General features: G+C 46.0%; 1 protein-coding gene across 1 annotated transcript in view; it reads left to right on the forward strand.

Annotated features, from left to right (window-relative positions):
- SCD5 (stearoyl-CoA desaturase 5) overlaps positions 1 to 8,942 on the forward strand; it is a 157,280-nt gene extending 148,338 nt beyond the window's left edge. Inside the window, exons 4-5 of the mRNA XM_060011670.1 lie at positions 3,406 to 3,638; positions 7,439 to 8,942. Coding sequence (XP_059867653.1) covers positions 3,406 to 3,638; positions 7,439 to 7,629 — 424 coding nt within the window. The 3' untranslated portion in view covers positions 7,630 to 8,942. The remainder of the gene's footprint in view (positions 1 to 3,405; positions 3,639 to 7,438) is intronic.
- The last annotated feature ends 3,433 nt before the right edge of the window (positions 8,943 to 12,375 follow it).

The raw sequence follows: 12,375 nt of genomic DNA on the forward strand, positions 1-12,375 counted from the left end.
CAGACTCACTGTGCCGCCTAAAAATTCCTTCCTCTTCCATCCATTGCATTGAACACACAAAGAGAAACCCTAGCAGAACACAGGCCGAGCAGTCAGAGAGCAACCCTATAGTTAGATCTGCTAAAGCTTTGTTGGAATGAGGGCAGTGATTTTTAAAGAGCATCTTGTTTTGAGGAAGAGAGGATTTGGTGGGACAGTGGTTGTGTTAGCAGGCAAGGCCTTTTTCTCCTCCCACTTGGGAAGCCCCATTGCTGGCCCTCTCCCTCCACGGGGACCCAGCCCCCTCTGGGAAGTGGAGCTTCTAGAACCAGAGCCCAGGCAGGCAGAAGGCTTCCCTAACAGTTCAGAAGGCGGAAGAAGCGGCAGGGCATGAGTGGAAGCCGAAGCCTGCAGACTGCAGTCAAACCAGAGGTGGCGGATTCCATAGGGTCGGGGCAGAGCAGAGTCAGAGCAAGGGCCGGGGGAACCATGGCCCCTCTGAGCTACAGCATCCTCATTGCCAGAGTGCGTCCATCCTGAGTCTGTGGTGAAGAGTAAGTGAGAGAAAGCCTGTGGCATGCTTAGCCTGGCATCCAGCACCAAGCTAGCTGTCAGCATGTGATTTCTGTCTCCTTTCCAGGGGCAAAATGAGGACTAACAGAGGCTCTTTGCAAAGGTACTGGGTTGCAGCCCAGGGAGTGGAGGGAGAGAAGGAAGCACTTAAGTTGCAGAATGCCTCTGTGGGCAACGTTCAGCTGCTTCCTGTGCTCCTTAGAGGTGCCCTCGAGGAGCAGCCGCAGCAGGCCGTCGCCTCTGGGCTTCCTTTCAGAGCCTCTGCCTCTTCACAGGCACTCACACCAGTTCCCAGGGCCCTTGGTCAGGGCCCGTGTGCTTCACCCAGATGCCCTCTTCAGCTGATGCCCCCAACCCTGGCTGCTGTCCTTTCTAGGGCTTGCCCTTGCCCACATGTTCACCCAGCCCAGGAGGCACCCTGAGGCCAGTGGCGGATGATGAGGTGATACCTTGCAATTTGGGACAGCTCTAAAAGAGCCATCCGGCTCTACTGGATCTGCTGGAGCTCACTGTGGGTGAGCTTCTGCCTGGGCCCATCCTGCCTTCCTCCCTTCCTTGTAAGCATCTCCCAAAAACACGCTCCAAAAGCCTTCTGCGCGGGACTCCCAGGAGCCCAACCTCAGACCACCAGTCCCTCCACTGTCTGCTGTCTTTGCCCCTCCAACCACACCCTCTCCTCTGACCTCCTGGGCACCCTCCTTCCACTAAAATGCAGTCATATTGTATGCCAACGACTGGAAAATGGGTGTTGAGGGGTTAATATGTTGCCCAATAAAAACAGTGATAATTATATGGGAACCAACCTTCACATGCAGCTAGCAATCTGCGAAGCACACTTACACACATGATTTTTTGTTTTTTGTTTTTTTGTTTTTTTGCGGTACGCGGGCCTCTCACTGTTGTGGCCTCTCCCGTTGCGGAGCACAGGCTCCGGATGCTCAGGTTCAGCAGCCATGGCTCACGGGCCCAGCCGCTCCGCGGCATGTGGGATCTTCCCGGACCGGGGCACGAACCCGTGTCCCCTGCATTGGCAGGCGGACTCTCAACCACTGCGCCACCAGGGAAGCCCCTACATACACGATTTTATTTGCAAAGCAGAATAGCATGATAGTCTCCGAAGTGCTTCTGCCTGGACTTGAATCGTCTTGTAACCTTGGCCCATCTACATAACCTTTGCAGTGCTCAATTTCCCCGTCTGTAAAATGAGGATATTAATGGTCCCCTGCTCCTAAAGTTTTTGTTAGAATTAAATGAGCCAGTACATGGACAGGTTTCGGAATAGCCGTGACACACAGTAAGCACATAGTATGCATTAGTTATTAGTATTTGATCCTCACAAGAACCCCAGGAGGTATTATAATTACTGCCTGTGTTGGACACCTCTCACGCACACCTCGTACTCTCAGCCCACCTTTTCACTCCAGCTGTTCCTGCAGCCACCTGGTGGCACAGGTGTAACCCAATGGCACCTTGCTCAGCTGTACTGCTTATTTCTTACTTCCTGCCCTGACTTCTCTGCCACCATCCCTTGAGATGCCCGTGGACCACACTCAGCCATTCTGACCCAAGCAAACTTGGAAGTGTGAGAGAGCTGACATCCCATGGGGGCCCTTGGACCAAGGAAGAGTTGGAGCCAATGGGAAAACAGTGCCTTCTCTCATCCTTGAGAGAATACTTCTGAGGTATAATATGTCCCATCAAGGTCCAAATTCAGTTGCCTGTAGCAGTGGGCACCCCCATCTTGACTTTCCCTCCTTTCGTTTCCCACTTCCCAGCTGCCTATTCCTGTTACTTGAGCTCACTTTCCCCAATAAACGACCCACATACAAGCCCTTGCCTCATGCTCTGCTTTGGGGAACCATCTAGCTGTGAACAAGAGGAGAGTGAAAGAATAAAAAGAGGCTTGTTTTGCATCCAGAATCAGATCTGGGCTCAAGGCCAAAGCCTTCCACCTCCCTAGTCTCATTTCCTCACGCTGTGCTCCCTCCAAGTTCATACATGTGCATCTTAACAGAGGCCTCCCAGAAGCTTGGTCAGTTGAAGGCAGGTCAGGGAGGAATCAGCTATGAATGGGCAGCTTTGGACATTTTCATTTCAGAGCTTCTTTCCTGTCCCTGCTTAGAGCTGGTCCTACATAGCTGGAGGTTTCACCTGACTGGGGCCTGGGGCAGAGACTGTGTCAAATTTGTCTCTGTACCTCTAGTACTCAGGGCCTGGCCTACAGGAGGTGCTCAGGGAACGTTTGCTGTATGAACAGACCCAGGAATCCAACTATTGATGGTTTCTTTATAATTTTTACTTTTTATATGGCTGTGCCTGTTCCTATACTTAGTTTATTTTTAGCTGGTTTGGAATGTAATCTCAAAGGGACAGAGAACATTTTAGGGAAGGGGTTGTTTACCTTTTACTAAGCTAAGTTAGTACAGAATCATGTGCCTGAAAATTATTCAAGGAATACAGGATATTTCTTGAAATTATTGAAAACAACCTGATTGTCAGGTTGACTGACTGATGGAAGAAAGAAAAGCTGTTAAAAAGCTGTCCTTCTGCGGCTTGGAGGACAAATGCAGCTTTAAGATGCATGGGTTTCATGATTTTATATTGAAATTCTGAAGTATGCTGCGGGGCCTTCCACTTCCTATCGCTTCTGCCTGTCCTAATTCTCAAATTTGTGTTACCTGCCTAGCCCTTGTAGGTATCTGGGTTTGTGACCCCCATACAGAGTGACACACAACAGGGCACAAGAGCTGAAGGAGTTGAGCAGTGCCACTGCTGACTTTCCCTGCAGCTTGCTCACCTATCCCTGCCACCATCAACAGGTGCCCAATGATAGCATGACATCCTGCCTTCCAGGTACTACAAGATCAGCGTGGTGCTCATGTGCTTCATGGTCCCCACACTGGTGCCCTGGTGCATCTGGGGAGAGAGTCTGTGGAATTCCTACTTCCTGGCCTCCATCCTCCGCTACACCATCTCACTCAATGTCACCTGGCTGGTCAACAGTGTCGCCCACATGTACGGAAACCGGCCCTATGACAAGAACATCAGCCCTCGGCAGAACCCGCTCGTCACCCTGGGTGCCATCGGTGAGTATGGGGTGGGAGCCAGTGGGGGGAGTGGCAGTTCAGATCTTCTAGGCTTCTCAGTGGTTTTGTGGAATCTGTAAAGAGAGGCAATGGGGTGGAGTAAACTGGGATGAACTTGGGCTTTGGCGTTAGAATCCGAGCCACTTACTCTCTCTGATTTACAGTTTTCTTACCTGTGAAATGGGAACAGGAATGTCTGCTTCATAGGGGTGTTATGAGAATTAACTAAGATACTATACATAAACTGTTTAGTACAGTGCCTGGTACATAGTAGGTGATCAATAATTAGTAGCTATTTATTTTTACCATGGAAATTTTCCTAAAGGAGGAGTAGCAGTTGATGTCTCTCTCAAACTGCCCTGACCGCTATAGCCTCAGCTGTCCATCATTTGGCTGACCTTAAAAATAAATTAATTGATTAAAAGGCCTGCAAACAGAGGGATGGGGAGAATCAGGACCTTGTCATCTCGCGGTACCACAGAATGGTTAAGAGCAAGGCTTCTGGAGTCTGACAGGTTTGGTTGAGTCTTGGTTCCTCCACCGTGGGCAAGTTATCTAGCTCCTCCATACCGTGTGTTCTCATCTGTAAAGTGGGGATAATATATAGTAGCATTGACCTCCGCCTGGGGTCGCCGGAGGGTTAGGTGAGTTAATACATACTGTTTGCAGCAGTGCTTAGCAGGAAACAAGCCTTCGGGGATGTTGTTTTTCTTACTAGCCGTATGGTCTTAGGCAGGTTACTTGTCCCTTCTGTGCATTTCCATCCTCATTTTAAAATGGGGATAATCGGGCTTCCCTGGTGGCGCAGTGGTTGAGAGTCCGCCTGCCAATGCAGGGGACACGGGTTCGTGCCCCGGTCCGGGAAGATCCCACATGCCGTGGAGCGGCTGGGCCCGTGAGCCATGGCCGCTGAGCCTGCGCGTCCGGAGCCTGTACCCCGCAACAGGAGAGGCCACAACAGTGAGAGGCCCGCGTACCGCAAAAATAAATAAATAAATAAATTTTAAAAATGGGGATAATCATAGCAGATAGCTTAGCTATGTGAGGATTATAGGCATTAATACCCTTTGAAGAATTTAGCATGGTGGCTGGCACACAGTAAGTGATTAATAAATGATAGCTATATCTTGATAGAAGCAACTCAGTCTCCTGGGTAACCTGAGCCTTGAGTACAGAGATCAAACCCAGGAAGGGAGGTTCCTGCTGTTAAGTTGAAACAGTCTCTGCATCCCTCTGCCATGGGTCTCTGCCATCATGGTGTTAGGGTCACCCATTTATTAAGACCCCAGGGATCTTGTGTTGACAAGAGCAATATAAGGTGGAATAAACACCAAATTTAGCTATGGGAATAACTGGATAAGCAGAGAGAAAAGTGTGAGTTTCCTGATCCCTCCTATTGTTTTCTCCTCCTCTCACTCTTCATCTTCTATAAGAACTGTAACGAGGGGAGCCACATCCAGTGGTAACTCTGAGAGCAGACGAAGAGTGGGCACTCTGGGAATGTTACCATCTTACATAGGGGATGGTGGGCCAGGGAACCCAAAGAATGAGGCCATGACACAGGCCCTGAAGAACTGGGTGTTGGTTTGAAGCTTGTCCAGGTCAATACTGGACTCTCAAATCAGCTTTCTTGATAAAGGTCCTTGGAAGACTCTTATTACACCCACTGTATGATAGATGGGGGAATACATCCAGAGTTCTTAGAACAGTGCCTGTATCTGAAAATAGGGGAAAACTCTAGCACTCTAGTCTAGGAATGATGGGGTGGAGGGCCAGGTTAGAAAAGACCTAAATTAAACAGAAAATTGCAGACAACAGACTGATCCATCTGATATACTCATTGTAGAGCAGAATCTTTCAAATGTGGTCAATAGAAGAACTGTATGATGACCAGTAGCCACTTAAGAATTAAAGGAGGAATCTGGCAGTTCCTTGAATGGTTAAAAATAGTTACTACATGATGCAGCAACTCCACTCCTAGATTTGTACCCAAGAGAAATGAAAATGTATGTCCACATAAAAACTTGCTTATGAGTGTTCATAGCAACATTATTTATTTATAACAGCTAAAATGTGTCCCTCAACTGATGAATGGATAAATACAATGTGGTATATCCATACAGTGGAGTACTCTTCAGCAATAAAAAGAAATGAAGTACTGATATCTGCTACAACTTTGAAAACATTATGCTATGTGAAAGAAGCCAGTCACAAAGGATTACATATTGTATGTTTTCATTTATATGAAATATTCAGAATAAGCCAATCTTATTGGCTTAGTATTAGTAAAAGTGAGAAACAGAAACACTATATGTATAAATATATGCAAATAAATATATACATAATATTGCTCATAATCTCTATATATATACATATATACAGAAACAGTAGGATATCTGTATCTATATAAATGTAGATGTATTCTGTTTGTGCATGCGTGTGTGTGTGTGTGTGTGTGTGTGTACGGCGGTGGGGGCGGCGGGGAGCGAGCAAGAGAGAGAGAGAGAGATTTATTTTGAGGAATTGGTTCATGTGATTATGGAGGCTAAGTCCCACCATCTGCTGTCTGCAAGCGGGAGACCCAGGAAAGCCAGTGGTATAATTAAGTCTGAGTCTGAAGGCCTGAGAACCAGGGGAGCTGATGATGCAAATCCCAGTCAGTGGGCAGGAGAAGATGAGATAGACGTTCAATCAGTGAGTCAGGAAAATGGGAGCAAATTCCTCCTTCCTCCACCGATTCTATTCAGGCCCTTAAGGGACTGGCTGATGCCCACTCACATTGAGGAGGACCATCTACATTACTGAGTCCACTGCTTCAAATGCTAATCTCATCCAGAAACGCCCTCACAGACACACCCAGAAATAAAGTTTAATCTGGGCACTCCTTGGCCAGTCAAGTTAACATGTAAAATTAGGGGCTTCCCTGGTGGTGCAGTGGTTGAGAGTCCGCCTGCCGATGCAGGGGACATGGGTTCGTGCCCTGGTCCGGGAAGATCCCACACACACACACAAAAAAAATGTAAAATTAACCAACACAGAGAAAGAAAGAGGGGCTGGAGGGAGGGGAGATGGTTAAGGGCCAACAGCTAAGGGGAGTGGGGTGTCTTTTTAGGTAATGAAAATGCTATAAAATTCATTGTGGTGTTGCATGCACAGCTCAGTGAATACACCAAAAGCCATTAAATTGTATTCTTTACATGGGTGAATTGTATGGTAAATTATATCTCAATAAAGCTCTTTTTTAAAAAGAAAACAAAGAAAGAAGCTGTGAGACTTTTCCTGAAAACAGCTTAGTGGGGGGAAAAAGTAAGGGAGGAAAAGCTATTCACTGTGAGGGGTAGAATAATATATAGGCAGATTTTGGATATTTAAAGATCCAACTCCTTAATTCACTCACCTATCAGAATGATTATCATTTATCTCTTCCAAGCTCTTCCAGGAAGTCTTCCTTTAATTACTTCAATCCACAGAGGCTATTTTCCTTTTATGAACATACAGCAAAATGATGATCTGTTATCAGCCATTTGGCATTTAGCTTAAGAAGTACAGCTCTGAAGTCGTGGGAGCATGTCACCAATCCACAGGGAAAATTAGTCTTGATACTTTGTGCTGATTATTGTTATTTTTCTGTTCCTATTGAGTTTGTCTAGCCAACTGAGTGAATGCTTCCTAAGGGCAGACAGCAAGTCTTCTGCTCCCCACTGGAGCCTGACACAGTGTCTTGTAATAAATGAGTGATTTTTAGAAAGCTCTACAGAGAGATGCTGATTGGGTTATTTCAAGCCCACTTTGTCTTCCAGGTGAAGGCTTCCATAACTACCATCACACCTTTCCCTTTGACTACTCTGCGAGTGAATTTGGCTTAAATTTCAACCCAACCACCTGGTTCATTGACTTCATGTGTTGGCTGGGACTGGCCACTGACCGCAAACGGGCAACCAAGCCGATGATCGAAGCCCGGAAAGCCAGAACTGGAGAGGGCAGCGCCTGACCCTGGAAGCGCTATCCACATCCGCTGTCAACGCCTCGGTTCATGGCCTTTGTTACTACACTTCTCTTCTTCATTGGATCGTGGGAGGGGGTACAGGGTGGGGAGGGAACGGAGTCTACGCGGTTTGGGAATTTTTTGTTTGTCTCAAACTAATGTCAAGATACAACTCTCAATGAAAATAATTTTTTAAAAGTCAGTGTAACTATGATTTAACACTAGAACGTAGACATGTGATTTAATCGCTGTAGCTACAATATGTCAAACATACATCGTCATGTGCTTGTACGAGATGTTAACCCTGACAGGATGAAGGAATTTAATATTCTTTCAGTGCGATTCAGGAGAGCCTTGTTTTCTTTTTCTACCAGTTAACCCAACGTTATTTTTAAACAGGCTATCTGAAGGAGCAGAGAGGCAGGGTAGAAGACAAAAGAGAGGGTCTAAATCGTAAAGAATGTTTGTGTTTTGTAATTACTGTGTGTTTGTGTGTTGTTATTTTTAAGGAAGAGAATTGAAAACGTAAAAAAATGAGAGCACAGGAAATGGCTCTCTTATTTTTTTGCCCTGTTTCCAGCTTGTCAATGCTCCACTGTCTTTGCTTCAAGAGATCTATCTGTTCACTGCTCTGCTAGTTTTGTGTCCCGCGCTGTACACCCAGCTGACCCTATAAGTCAGTGCCTGTTTTAAGTGTTTGATTTTGTTCTCTTTGCTATTGTCATTTTAAGGTGTATAACTCAGAAGTGCCAGACATCAAATTAAGCTCAAATGAAACTCTCATTTAAATGTTTAGACACCTAATTTATATTCTAATTGATCCCAGCCACTGATGCATGTACTTTACCTACTTCTGCTAAATAAGCATATTAATTTTCTACACCAGGCAATCAGATCTTAATAACCAATAGTTATCTAGAGCTCAGTGTCTACAAATGTTTCACCTGCATGCAGCCTTCACTGAACTTGCAGCAAGACATAAAGTGACCATTATGTAGCTTCTGGATTTAAGAAAAATTTGTGTGTTAAGTTGCCTTGTAAAGAGCATGCCAAATTAATGGGACAGCGTTCCGCTTTGTGTTAGATGTTAGAGCAAAAGAAAGCCTTATAGTGTTGGCATCAGAGCACTTCGAACATAGTGCTTCAAAGATAGGGAAGATGTAGGGTTTAAATTTAAATTTTAAATTTTTGAAAAAGAAGTGATGCCAATAAGAAATTGTCATAATAAACTACTTCATCCAGCAGGTGTTTTTGCCATTTATAATGTGTAAACTATGAGTGATTTACAATAAATGATTATGAATTCATTGGTGTTCTTGACCAGACACTTAAATCTTTTTTCTTTTTTTAATTCGGCCGTGCCGCACGGCATGTAGGATCTTAGTTCCCCTACCAGGGATCAAACCCGCGCCCCCTGCAGTGGAAGTGTGAAGTCTTAACCACTGGACTGTCAGGGAAGTCCCCGACCAGATACTTATATCTTGTTGGAATGTCCCTCAAGGGTGCCTGATGCTTTATGATGATCACATACTTCACATTTGAGTTGGGCTCTGGGCTAACAGCAGCCCCTAAGACCAGACCTTTCCTATCCCATCAGCATAACCAGAAGGAAAGTCAGCAAGTTTTATGTGGAATGCAGAACCCCCAGTGGTATCATTTCTCACTCACCAACACTGTCGCTTGTACTTGCTTCCAGCTGACCAATGAGAACCCAACACCTACATGTCACTCAAAAGAGCATGAAGAATACTTTCCTCCCCAGAGCCCTGCCAGGCCCCCCAGCAGTGACCAGAGGAGGGGGAGATGGACTCAACTTCCACTCCAACCCCACCTCTCTCAGCTTTGCCCCTCCATGTGCTGCCTCATTCTTTGCCCATCTTTTGTCCCAAAGCAGCTGTGCCCCTGCCATCAGCTATAGACGTCTTAGCCTGTCTGCAGTTGAGCGGGAGTCCAGCCATCGGGGGGTGCCGGACCGGACTTCACTTGTAAGGACACCTACAAGGCATTTTTCAGCTGCTTTTGTATTCCGGTCACAGATTGCTAAGACCTTGTATGAAGTGTTGGTAGAGTGTAGATGTATTCCAAGATGAGTTTGTGTCAGCCTGAACTAAAATGACCCTGACTGGGAAAGTTTCTGTGAACATTTGACCCCTAAAAGTACTAAACTTATTTGCTTGTCCATTAATAGAAAAGGTTACATTTGGAACAGCTATTTGGAATCTTCTCACAAAAGGAGGCTGTTCCACAGCTAATCCAAATAAATCCAGAACCTCACTCCTCTGAACCTGAGTGCCACGTCTTTATCGGCAGTACCCATGAATGAGATAAGGACAGCGATGATGTTGATGGAGTGGATGAAGTTTAGAGCATGCTAGAGTCTTCCATATTCATATCCCCTGCATGTCTCAGCAGCATCTAAGAGTGCAGTTTTCTCATCTGCAAAGGGAAGGGATGAAACCAGACTGTCTCAGGTGCCACCCAGCCCTAACATGCACTGGCAACAGCAGAGATGGGAATATACCTGCATTCAGATTTCAAACACCTCTCAAGTTACTGCCTTTCTAGGACCTGGGAGGTCAAAATTGAGGGGAAATAATTGAGTCTGAGTGGGAGACCACTGTGTGAGGCCAAAAGGATATGTTCTCGGTAAAAATAGTGCATGTGTCTCATTTATTCCCAAATTATGATGAAGCAATAAAAATAAATATAATCCATGAAAAATAACTTAATGAAAGAAAGTACTCCAGCTTAGTGAAGTAGTAGAAATAGTACTGGACTCAGAGACCTGAGTTAGAATTCTCTTTTTTTCCCCACTGAGATGAACTTGACATATAACATTATATTAGGTTCAGGTGTAGAACTTTGTGATTTGATATTTGTATATACTACAGAATGATCACCACAGTAAGTCTAGTTAACACCCATCACCACACATATTTACAAATCTTTTTTCTTGTGATGAGAACTTTTAAGATCTACCCTCTTACCAACTTTCAAATATACAATACAGTGTATTAAGGTCCATTTATGTTGTCACAAATGGCAATTTTGAATTCTAACTCTTGGTCTAACTTGCTGTGTTTTTAGGCTGACCCACATGGAAGTGCCATTTACTAACCCACTGTGCCTCTCTGAACCTCAGTGTCCTAATCCACAAAATAGGAACAGTAACACTTATGCATCGGAGAAACCTGGATGCCCTGAGCACAGGACCTGGCGCCTCGTAGACCCCCAGGAGACATCCGCTGGGGGTGCGTGGCTGTCCCAGTCACGAGATGAAAACCGAGATGGAACCAAATAACTGCAGACTAGAAATGAGGAGGACCAACTTCCAGTTCTGGTTTTGCTCCTAACTAGCTGGATGGTGAAATGTAGCAGAATATGCCCAAATCTGCCAGTTTGACATAAGATTATTTTGAGTTAAAGCCACTTGAAAAACAGCAGATGCAAGCAGTGTGCTCTGACTTCCTTTTTCCTTCCTAAAAGCAGGAGAGGAAACTCCCGTGTGAAAGATACCCTCTCTGTACCAGGAGGAAAGAAACGTTCTTATCTCCATAGACAGGGAACAGGTACCAAGAGAAATCAGTACAAACAAACCTTGTTTAAACAGCCCTTATCTTGCTTGAGCTTCCCCATATACTTTAGTTACTTGTTCACAATTACTACTCTTCGTTCAACCTAGTATATGAGCATTTAGACCCAACCACTTTGGGGGGTGGTCTTCATTTTTCTGTGAAGGCTCCCATGTCCATGTAATAATAAAACCTGTATGCTTATCTCCTCTAAATCCATCTTATGTCAACTTAATTCTCAGGCCCAGCCTGATGCTAAGAGGATAGAGGAAAAGTTTTGCCTCCCCTACAATGGCTCTAACCTCTCAGAGCTTCAGTGTCCCCTTCTGTAAAGGAACCGACTGGGCTGGGTTATCCCGTCCAGCTCTGCCGTTTTAGTAAGTCTGTTGTCTCTGTGGACAGCAGAGACAGCAGAGGACAGGACCGCAGAGCCTCTGTCCAGCCTGGTGTGGGTCCCTCTGCATCTCTGGCTTCCTTCCTGCACCTTCAAAACCCCATCAGAGGACAGGTCTGGCTTGCAATGTCCTTTATGCTTCCGTCAGCTTCCTCACAGGATTCAGAAAGAAAAGACCAGCTGACAGCACCCAAGCCGGCTGGGTTGTGAAGGCTTTGCCCTGAGAAGGTGCCCTTCCTCACAGCACTCGCTGAGGAGGTACCCTTCCTGACCTACAGTTACTAGGGGAAAAGTGACTGTGCCTTCCACCATCTCTCCAGATCTCCACAACTCAGGGTTCACCACATCAGCCTCCCCTCCCCACCTCCCCTTTCCTCCCTTCCTGTCACTGACAGAAATCTCCGAAGTTGCTTTTCTAATAGAAGCGCCAACTTCTGGGCAGAGTCATCAATCCCTCCCCACCCTGCAGTGAACGAACAGACAAAGCCACTGGGTCCCACTGGATGGGGTGTGGTTGTGTTTTTATTACCAGATTTCACTTAAGCCTGTGCTGACAGCATATGGATTGCGGAAACACAGGAGCTGTGTGTAGACAGGTGCTCCTTTCCTGGGCTGTATGAGGACACTGCATGTGAGGGTGAGGCCCCTACCAGGTACACGGTGTGATCATTGTGATCATTGGTTCGTGATGACCTGGACTGCTAACTGGGATATCCAAGGTCTCAAAGCAAGAGCGAATGAGCAGTGGGGGCGATGGCGTTCCAGCTCCAGCACACAGGCTTCTCA

The sequence above is a fragment of the Delphinus delphis genome, chromosome 5 (assembly GCF_949987515.2).
Source record: "Delphinus delphis chromosome 5, mDelDel1.2, whole genome shotgun sequence".
Lineage (NCBI taxonomy): Eukaryota > Metazoa > Chordata > Mammalia > Artiodactyla > Delphinidae > Delphinus > Delphinus delphis.